The sequence below is a fragment of the Hipposideros armiger genome, unplaced genomic scaffold (assembly GCF_001890085.2).
Source record: "Hipposideros armiger isolate ML-2016 unplaced genomic scaffold, ASM189008v1 scaffold_238, whole genome shotgun sequence".
NCBI lineage: Eukaryota > Metazoa > Chordata > Mammalia > Chiroptera > Hipposideridae > Hipposideros > Hipposideros armiger.
In genome coordinates, this window is record NW_017731588.1 from 1,916,615 (window position 1) to 1,927,424 (window position 10,810).

At 49.0% G+C, this 10,810-nt stretch overlaps 1 protein-coding gene and 1 pseudogene across 1 annotated transcript in view; one reads left to right on the plus strand and one right to left on the minus strand.

Annotated features, from left to right (window-relative positions):
• Positions 1-12: 12 nt before the first annotated feature.
• Positions 13-10,810, minus strand: part of ACSS2 (acyl-CoA synthetase short chain family member 2) — a 47,167-nt gene continuing 36,369 nt past the window's right edge. The window contains exons 8-18 of the mRNA XM_019655241.1: positions 6,988-7,125; positions 5,839-6,009; positions 5,432-5,565; positions 5,110-5,242; positions 4,972-5,028; positions 4,697-4,777; positions 3,268-3,376; positions 2,185-2,253; positions 1,676-1,852; positions 1,020-1,094; positions 13-879 (exon numbers count right to left, since the gene is read on the minus strand). Coding sequence (XP_019510786.1) covers positions 752-879; positions 1,020-1,094; positions 1,676-1,852; positions 2,185-2,253; positions 3,268-3,376; positions 4,697-4,777; positions 4,972-5,028; positions 5,110-5,242; positions 5,432-5,565; positions 5,839-6,009; positions 6,988-7,125 — 1,272 coding nt within the window. The 3' untranslated portion in view covers positions 13-751. The remainder of the gene's footprint in view (positions 880-1,019; positions 1,095-1,675; positions 1,853-2,184; positions 2,254-3,267; positions 3,377-4,696; positions 4,778-4,971; positions 5,029-5,109; positions 5,243-5,431; positions 5,566-5,838; positions 6,010-6,987; positions 7,126-10,810) is intronic.
• Positions 9,238-9,863, plus strand: LOC109389592 (chromobox protein homolog 3 pseudogene; annotated as a pseudogene).

The window sequence follows — 10,810 nt, forward strand, 5'->3', positions numbered from 1 at the left end:
GTCACCGCCTTCTTGAGGTCATAGACTTTATTCCTACAACCACAGGGCTTGAGCACAACCAGGGCAAGAAAAGAGAGTTTCATCTGAGAGGGACTCTCATGGGCAGGACTCTGTTCAGAGGAGGTTGGAAACAGAGAACAAGGAAGACAAGGTCCTCTGGCCCTAGGAACAAAACACATTTACTCCTGCAAAGAAGCAAATGATCTGCAAACCGTCTGGAACCAGCCTGCCTGTACATCCCCTGGAGCAAATCGGCAGACAAGCACTGCCATCTGGCACAAAAGACCCAGAACAGAAGCAGCAAATGTTTATAAAAATAATAATCTTTTGTTCCAGGACTCACTAACAGGCGTTTCTCAGGGCAAGTGCATGCCCAAGATAAGTACTGGTGCTTCCTGAGAGAGTTGACAAAGGATTACAGAGCTGCCTCCCTGCTTCAGTCTAGGCCTTGCCCTCTGAACACTTAACTTGGGTTGGGGACTTGACCTTTAGGTCCCTGATCTGGGCTGCAATGGCTCTTTGCAGGCACAGCAACCTGAGGCTGACCTGGGCCCAGTCCCATCTGCCTGGCAGTCACAGAAAGTTGCCTCCACCCAGGGGCGAAGCTGGTCCTGCGTTCCAGACAGCCGATTGCGGGAGGTGGTGTTTGGGTCATCCCTGGCCCTCAGCACTCCTGGATGGGGGCAGGGAGGGTGGGCAAAACTTTGGGAAGCCAAGCAGGGGGAATACTGGGTAAAGGGCAGAGTCTCATTCACTGGATGGTCATGCAGCGGTCGCTGAAGAGCTGGCTGATGACGGATGGGTCAGCAACAGTAGATATGTCCCCCAGGTCGTGGTCATTCTGAGCGATCTTCCGAAGCACCCGCCTCATGATTTTCCCTGCGGAACCACAGGCTTCTGGTTACCTGGTGACAGCACCGACCCACTCCAGCCCTGCCAAAGGCTTCCATCCACACACACTCTGCCACCACCGGGCCTCAGCCAATCCCAATCCCAATCCCTCAAGCCTCTGAACATACCTGAGCGGGTTTTAGGCAAGCCAGGTGCATTCTGGATGTAATCCGGGGTCGCAATGGGGCCAATCTTTTCTCTAACTGTAACCAACAAATCATTAAGCATTCCTTCAGTCCCCTGCCAAGGCTCTCCAAAACTGAGATAGAGATGACTTTGTTCCCTGCCTACTTCCTCTTCAAGGCCTTGCCCACAGGGTCAGTCCCAGGCTCACTGCCTGTCTGTCTCTCTTTCTAACAGTTGTCTCTTTACTATCTCATTTATCTTAATCCATCTTCATGAACTCAGGCTCTAGAATCAGCCTGCTGGAGTTGAAATCCCGTTTTACTAGCAGTGTGGCCTTGGGCAAGTAATTTAACTTCTCTTAGCCTTGATTTCTTCATCTTTAGAATGAGAGTAACAATGGGATCTATTTCATGGGGTGATTATATGCATTTAAAGCACTTAACCCCGTGGTAGCACAGAGAAAATTCTATAAATGCCATTATTATCCTAGTGGAGAGAGTAGTGGAGTCTGGGTGGGAAGAGGGCTATCAGTCCCTAAGGCCCCCTGGGGTCTTTGTGGTTTGGGGTGCCGCTGGCTCCAGCTCCTCCCCCCAAATCTGCTGTGCTCACTGGGCCCTCAGGACAAGCCCTGCAGTCCTTGCCCAGGGAAGCTCCTCACTCTGCTTCTTGAGCTCCATGGTGAGGGTAGGGCTGAAGGTGTAGCCATCACACAGGGTGACAAAGCAGTAGAGACATTCGCCCTTCACAGGATGAGGGTGGCTGACCACAGCTGCCTCGGCGACAGCCTGATGCTCCACTAGTGCTGACTCCACCTCGGCCGTGCTCAGCAGGTGTCCTTGTCAAGGGAAAGGAAGTGCCATAAGAGATCCAGCCTCTACCCCCCCCCCCCCCCCCATCTGTGCCTAGAGGGCAGTCCTGGCTGGTAAAATCGGAAAGGCCCTTCATTCATTCCTCACATGACGTGACATGCTTCAGCGCCTCGCCTTCCCCGTTCCCCTCCTCAAGGCATATTCCAGTGTTTAGCATACTCCGAAACCTGACCCCAGAACTGACTGCCTCAGACCAAACTCATCTGGCCAGAGGACACCCTGGCTCTCAGAAGGCTTTCGCTGGGAGTTGCTGGAAGAGCAGGGCTAATGAGAAGTGAAAATGGTCCCTGTCTCTCACCAGATACATTCAGCATGTCATCAATCCTGCCAGTGATCCAGTAATAGCCATCCTGGTCCCGCCGGCAGCCTGGGAGGAGCAGAAATGCGCAGCGTAATAACTACCCCACAGTAGGATATGAGATCCACGTGACTAAACCGCCACCCTCGCTGCCATAGCTTCCTAACAAGTCTTCCTGCTTCTACCCTTGCCCACTGTGGTGGCCAGGCTCCAAAATGGCCACACTCATCTCCACCTCCTGTTATTCATACCCGTGTAGTCCTCTTTCTCATTGTACTGGGGTTAGTCTGTGCGATCAATATAATTTGGCAGAAGTGATGTGATGTCACTTCTAAGATTAGATTATAAAGACACCGGCTTCTATCTTAGTTGCATTTGGTTGCATTCTCACAGATGATTTGCTCTGGGGGAAGCCAGCTGCCATATCATGAGGCAGCGGCCCAAGTGGCAGGGAACTGAGGCTTCCTGCCAACGGCCACATGAGTGAGCTTGGAAGTGGGTTCCCCAGGCTTAGCCAAACCTTCAGATGGCTGCAGCCCCGACCAACAGCTTGATTGTAACCCACAAGAGTCTGAATGAGAACCACCAGCTAAGCTGCTCTGTGTTCTTGATCCTCCAAAATGGTATGAGATAATATAATAGTTGTTGTTTTAAGCTGCCAAGTTTGGAGGTAATTTGCTCCACAACAGTATGTAACTCATACAGTCTATTCTCCATAAATTAGGCAGTTATTTTCTAAACAGTAAATCAGTTCTCACCATTTCTCTGCTCAAAACCCCTAAAAGTCTCCCACTGTCCATTGGATAAAATCCTAGCTCTTCACCATGGCCCGCAAGGCCCTGTATTCGCTACCTCTCCAGCTTCACATAACATTCTTCCCTTTGCTCACTACACTGGCCACACAGGCTTCAGTCTGTTCCTCGGGTATTTCAAGCATGCGTCTCTGTACAGAACATTCTCTCTCTCTCCCCTCCCCTCCCTTCCCCTCCCCTGCTTCACTCTAGCCAACTCTTCCTGAAAATGGAAGGGGACGATACATGTCTTGGTAGGAGGAGGTGTGGGAAGGGAATAGCCAAGGCTCACCATCTCCTGTCACGTAGTACCCAGGGAACTTCTTAAAGTAGGTGTTCTCAAAGCGTTCGTGATTCCCATAGACTGTGCGCATGATCCCTGGCCAGGGCTGCTTGAATACCTGGGGAGTGAGGAAGGCACCGTGGTCACATGCTATACTGTCTCACTGGAAGACAGTCACAGCTTTGCCAAACCTGAGGAGAAATGGCCTGAATGCCATTCCTGAGAAGTAGGACAAAGTACTGGCTTTGGAGATAGACAATCCAGGCTTGGAATCCCTCCCAACTGTGCCATTTACTAGCTGTGTGACCGCAGGTAAATAACTGTACCTCTCTGAGCTTCAGGATCCTCATCTGTAAATCAGACAAAATAATCTCTACCTCCCAAGGGCCGGCCGAGTGGCTCAGTTGGTTAAGAGCTCGCTCAAGAGTCTGAGCTCTGAGCAACAGCGGTTCGAGTCCAGCCCGAGCTGAGCAGCCACTGAGCTGCCAACAGGTAGCAGGATGGCTCAGCTAAAAAAAAAAAAAAAAAAAATCTCTACCTCCCAAAGTTATGGTGAGGATTACATTGACAGTATGTAGAAGCTGCCTAGCACAATGTTGTTAGAGATAAGCATTTAGTAAATTTGAGCCTCCTTTTGGGTAATCCCTCAGGAAAGCAGGTCCCGTTTGATGCAAATGAAGACAGTCCTATAAAATGTGGGACCCATCTGAGTAACTATTGCCCCAATCTATGACATCCTGTGGCAGCAGGTTGATGGAAGGATGGAATTCTAGGCTGAGTCAGAAGGCCTGGATTCAAGTCCTGCCCTTGTTACTAACTTGCTCTTAGTAAAAGTGAAGTGGGGTGGGGGGTGGGGGCTGATGATCTCCCTATAAGTAAAACACAACAACTAAAAACAACAATCACAACAATGGCTAACATTTATCGAGCACTAACTGTTAGGTTCTATGCTAAAGCCTTCACCTGGATTATCTAATTTAATCAACCCAGCAACCACAGAAGACAAAGGTATTATTATAACCCTATTTTTCAAATAAGAAAATTTAGGATCAGAGGGGTTAGGCAACTTAGCTGAGGTCACAGAAGAGACAGAGCCAGGATTTGAATCCAGGCAGATAGGCTCTGGAGTCTGTATGATTTTCCACTATGTTATGAGGCCCCCTTTCAGACTACAATGTTTGTCATTGTAGACCTCAAAACAACATCAGGAATCTCTGAGCAGAGCCCTTAAGAGCCCTGTGGGCCAAAAAGCAGAGGCAGGCAAAGTACCCGGAAGGATTCCCTCCAGGGTCTCTGCAAAGGATAAACCCTCAACCATGGAATTTCAGTCACCAGCTACCAGAAGAGACGAGGTTCCAAAATCTGAAGCAAAGTAAGGTACCCTTTGGTGGGCCCTTCCCCCCCACTCCTCAAAGACCCCCAAGGGCCAGGGCCTCACCAGATAACCTTCAGCTTCACCTTCCAACTCTTCCCCAGACTCATTCAGGATTGCAGGAGCTACACCAAAGAACGGGAAGGTCTGGAAATAAACAGGAGACAGGAATAAAGGAGAGGAATGAGGCAACTCTGACTCAACTCTCTACTGCTCCCAAGGAGACGCAGAGCCCCAAATTCCTCCCACATCTCAGTCCAGCCCCCACCCCCCACCTAGGTCAAGCGCCCCAAGACTCTACTCCTGCCTAGATCAGGACTAGCCAAGAGAGCCTCACTCACAGCAGAACCAGGCTTCATGGGTATGGCACCAGGGAGAGGCGTCAGCATATGGCCACCCTGTGGATGTCAAAGATCAGGGGTTTGAATCAGTCTTCCCACATTGTCCCTAAGCCCCAGCCTTCTGAACCCCTTACTCACTGTCTCCGTCTGCCAGAAGGTGTCCACGATGGGGCAGCGCTGGGCACCCACCACCCGGTGGTACCACAGCCAGGCCTCGGGGTTGATGGGTTCACCCACAGTTCCTAGCACCTTTAAGGATGCCCGGCTATGCCTGGGCAGGGGAGTGGGGAGAGAGGAAGGCGCTGAGTACCACTGGGAAGCAGGAAGACGCACAGACTTCTCCTGCTCCCTCCCCTATTCCAGGCCAGGGAGTTGGAATGAGGGAATGGAAAAGACTGCACAGAGGCCAGCACCCGCTCGGAGGGACACCCATGGGGCAGCAGCTTGGGAGGGGTCTCACTTGGTGACGGGCTCATCTCCAAACTTCATGAGCAGGCGGATAGCTGTGGGTGCTGTGTAGAACTTGGTCACCTTGTACTTGTCCACGATGCTCCACAGGCGGCTCACGTCCGGGTATGTGGGGATCCCCTCAAACTGACCCCGTGAAGGCTGGTCATTCCCGCTCCTTCCCAATAGTCCCTCCACTCCCCTACCATACCCTCAGGCTCAGTATTTTGCCCTTTCTGACAGACCGTTGCCTTCACTCCCTTACCAGATAAGCCAAGAGAACCTCCCAGTCAGGCTACACGACCCCCTCGGAGCTGTGTAAGTCCCACTGCCTCTCGACCAGGGGAGTCAGTCACCCAGGACTATCTTGTCCATCCCCTAAGTAGACTAGGTAGCCATGGGTCCCAGCTCCCTTCTCACCAAAACACTGGTGGCGCCGTTGGCCAGTGGCCCATAGGTGACATAGGAATGGCCAGTGATCCAGCCAATGTCTGCTGTGCACCAGAACACGTCCTCCGGGTGGAAGTCAAACACATACTTGAAGGTTGCGGCCACGTAGAGCATGTAGCCTCCAACTGTGTGTACCACACCCTGGGGGAAGACCAGGGCCTCAGGCTGGGGCCTTGGGCTCACCCCCATTGCCCCCCATGTGGGCTGGGCAGAGCTGGAGGAAGATTCTCCTCGGGGATTCGGGCCCTGCCAGCACCCCTTTCCCAGCATCCATCTCTCGTGCACCCCCTTTTCTCCACGTCCCCATCTCACTCCACACACATGTATAGTCAGTCCATCATTCAGATAGAATTTCTGAGCCACCCACATCACTCTCACACACACGAACACTTCTAGTACACTCACATCTAATTGTGTCTCTTGTGTATTTGTGCACAAACACTCAATTACACGTTAACAGAGTGAGAGTGGGGAAAATAAAGACAATCTTCTTTGCTTACTCCATCAATATCCCATCCCTAGGAAAGACTAAAACTGTGTTTCCAAAGGCCCACTGAGGGCTATTCTAAAGCATGTGAAGAGTAGTATTTAGGGGTGGGGTGAGTGGAAGGTAGAATGACACGTCTTTCAAGTCAATGGAAGCCAGAACTTTCTTAAGGATTTCTGGCTTCCATTGTGCCCTAGGGACTAGATGTTAAAGTGTGGCATGTTAATGGAACTGAACTCTATGAGCTGTAGTCTAGGAGCCCAGCAGCGATCCCTGTGCCCACCCTTGCCATTGAGTTGACAGGACAGCTCTCCTTCAACCAAGCCATGTGGGCATGGGCAAGAAACATCAATGTATGCCACATGCACTGAACCTTTTTTGGGCACCATGAAAGCTCCCACCTGAATTGTCTCACTCTAGGCCTCACAATCTAGTGATTGAGGATTTATGTCTTCATTTGATTCAGAAAAGGTAATGTGACATTATTGAAACTCAGTGTTGTAGAGTAAACTTCATGGCATTACATGCTTCCTGTGAAACCCCCTTCTCACCCCTCCACAGCGCATGCGCGTGCACACACACACACACACACACACACACACACACACACACACACACACATACACACTTGCCTTGGGTTTGCCTGTGGAGCCACTGGTGTACAGGATGAAGAGCGGGTCCTCAGCATCACACCACTCAGGCTCACACTCATCCCCTGCCTCCTTTATGAGTTCATGCCACCACAAGTCAACCCCCTCGTTCCAAGGGATCTGCAAAGGGATGAAGACAGAGATGGATAGGGAAGAGCTGTGAACAGCTCAAGATGGGGGCAGGAGATACCTCCTGCCTCTCTCGTAGAGGGGCCAGCATGGGACTGGCAGGTCGGGGTGCTGGAGGGTAGGAGGCCCTTGAGAGGGTGGAATGGGGCAGAGAGAACAGGAGCAGAATAGCATGCTTCCTGGGTACTCCCAGCACCTTGCTCCAGAGTTCCCCCTCACCTGGCCTCAGGCTGAGGAGGGCCCTTTGGTTGGTTCCTTCTCATCCTTCTATTTTTAGTTTAAATGTCACCTTGGAAAGGCTTTCCCTGAATAGTATCTGGTAGATTCTTAGCACCATCATCACCCCTGCTATTATTCTTGATCAGAGCACCGTATTTCTTTCCCACACAGCACATATTTCGTTATTTTATTTAGTTCTTTTTGCTTGATTTCTGTCTCCACAGCTAGATGGTGACCTCTATGAATGCAGTGGCATGTCTTCCCCCCCCCCCGCTATGTCCCCAACACCTAGCAAGATGCCTGGCACTCAAAAGGCACTCAGTAAATTTTTATTGGATCAATAAATATGCACACACAGGCCTGCATACATACATATGTACTTATAGGACTAGTGGCTCATCAGCAGGATGGCAAACACCACGCAATTCAGAAATGCAAAATTAGAGCCTGCAGGTGAAGCAGGCATCTGGCCCTGTTAGTAGTGAAAGAAATCAACAGATCTTGGTCCAACACCTTTTCCTGCATGTCCAGACCTCATCCACATCTGGAGGTTCCTAGCCTAGTTCTGCTCCTGCCTTTACACCACTGGTACCAATGAGTTTCCCATAAAGACATTTTCTTGAGGTTCCATTCATCAGGGAGCCTTGCTTTAAGTTGGTGGAGAAGGACCAAGGTAGACTTTTCTCCCAGTGGAGGGATGTCCCCTACACTGGAGTGCCTTTGATAACTATTTCTGGATCTGTCATCCCCCAACTTTTCTAAACTCTCCTTCAAATTGTTTAACAATCCTTGTGATATAACCTTTTTGAACAACCAGTTTTCTGAGTCTGCTCTTGGCTGAGTGAAGTTGAATTCCCTGAATTTGTCTAAAAATTGCACTGGATTTCAATCCCAGTTCTGCCACTTCCTAGCTATATATGACCTTGGGCAAGTCACTTTACATTGTCACTCCTTTTTAAAGTGAGGATAGTCATTCTTGCCCTCATGGTCTCACAGGAGTTGGGGAACATGAAAAAGTGAAAGGTATTACCTAGTAAACATCAAGCCTTGGATATCCTGGAGGATGGGAAGACTGATGAGTGTCGGGAAGGACAGAAGTTAGTTCAGTTCTACTGAACTCCTCTGGGAGATGACTTTAAGGGTATGGTGATGGGAACTGTTGGGGATTTGCTTTAGCTGTCACACAGCCCTTTCATATTCATTAACCTTCAATGGTCCTGGCTGGCAGGTAGACATAAGAGTGTAAGAGAAACACCCAATTCCTATTGTATGGCTATATGCTAATGTACTGTGTGCCTACTTAGTTAAAAAACCAAACCAAAAAACCAAAGTGCCCCTCTCCCTCCGATGTGGCTCAAGCTGAAGGCATGCTGGACCAGAGACGCTGCAGACGCTGGACCAGAGCATCTTTGAGAAAGTGACTAATAGCTCTTCATGTTGGCAATAAAAAATGACCTCCAGGGCCGGCCGAGTGGCACGTTGGTTAAGAGCTGGCTTGGGACACCAGAGGGCCCCGGTTCGGATCCCACATATGAGGGACAGTGACACTGCCCTCCACAGCTAAGATGCTGAACAACAGCTCAACCTGGAGCTGGGCTGCTGCGAGTCACCGGCGACGGCGTAGGCTGCAGCCCCTGCTGCAGTGGGTAGCCAGCAGCCAGCGTGAGCGGCCAGCAGCCGCAGTGAGCGGCCGTCCAGAAGCCGGCGACTAATCTGCCTTGTCTGAGAAGAGCGCAATGATGGTGCCAACTTGGGCCAGTGAAGCAACGTCCTCCACACTAGACTGAAGAACAAAAGGACAGCAACTTGTCTGTTCCCCTTCCCGAATTCCCCAGCACTGTTCCCATCTCCCAATTCCCCAATAAAAATCTTTAAAAAAAGAAAATGACCTCCAATAAAACTACACTGTAAAAAATAGGAAAGAAAAAGAATAGAAACAGTAAAAAAGTTGACGAGGCAGAGCCTGAAGAATTTGTAGTGGAAAAGGTACGGGACTGTCACGTAGTGAATGACAAGGTGGAGTATTTTCTAAAGTGGATGGGATTCACAGATGCTGACAATACTTGGGAGCCTGAAGAAAATTTTGATTGTCCAGAGTTAATCAAGTATTTCTTCATTCTCAAAAAGCTGGTAAAGAAAAAGATGGTATAAAAAGAAAATCTTTACCTGACAGTGAGTCTCATGATAGCAAATCAAAGAAGAAAAGAGAAAGAGATGCTGCTGATAAACCAAGAGATTTCACCAGTCTTAATCCTGAATGAATAAATGATGCCACAGACAGCAGTGGAGAATTAATGTTTCTCATGAAATAGCAAGACTCAGATGAGGCAGATTTGGTGCTGGCAAAAGAGGCAGATATGAAGTGCTCTCAAATTGTAATTGCTTTTTATGAAGGGAGACTAACTTGGCATTCTAGTCCAGAAGAAGCCCAATAATTGTTTGCATTGCTTTTTCTATATACTGGGGGTGCCAAAAAATGTATACACATTACTTGTATTCATCTTTTGTTATCAGTATATATTGAGTACTACAATTTTAATAGTTTTTTCCTTTCTTAAAATGTGTATACAGGGCCGGCCGAGTGGCTCAGTTGGTTGAGGGTGCGAGCTCTGAACAACATGGTTGCCGGTTCAATTCCCACATGGGCTAGTGAGCTGCTCCCAAGCTGAGCTGCCGCTGAGCTGCTGATGGGCGGCCGGGTGGCTGGGTTGTTAGAGCGTGTTCTCTTGGCAACAAGGTTTCCGGTTCGACTCCTGCTTGGGATGGTGGGCTATGCCCACGCGCAACTAAGATTGAACACAGCACCTTGGGCTGAGCGGCCATGAGCCTTCAATGGGTGGCCAGATGGCGACTGGACTTGGAGTTGAGCTAGCTGCGCCCTCCACAACTAAGATTGAAGGACAACTTGGCAACAACTTGGCTGTTCCCCTTCCCCAATACTGTTCCCCTTCCCCAATTCCCCCCACCCCCAAAAAAGTACAGTCCTTTAAAAAAAAATGTGTATACGTTTTTTTGGCACCTTCTATATTTATATATACATATAAAATCTGGGTCTTGGTTTTTTTATTTATTAGGTTGAAGAAATAGCTACATGCTAATGAAAATCAAGTTTGATTTTCATTGTTTTGAAGTAGTATTGAGAGAATTGTTGGGGTTTCTTTCTTTTTTGGGGGGTCTATACCACTGGTTACTTTGACCAAAAGCTTTCTGTAGTTGCTTCTTTTATCAGAAAAGAACATTTAATATTATGTTATATTTTTCCTTTGCATTAGAGAACAGCTTTTCTAAATGTTGGGGAAAACCTCCATTGTCATTACTCTGTCAGAATTTGTTTTTAACTCATATATGCCTGAGGATCATTCTAGGTTTTTTGTTTATTTGGGGGCTTTTGGTGTGTATACATAGAATACATATGTAAATGGTTTTCTTTCTTTCTTTCTTTTTCTTTCTCTCTCTC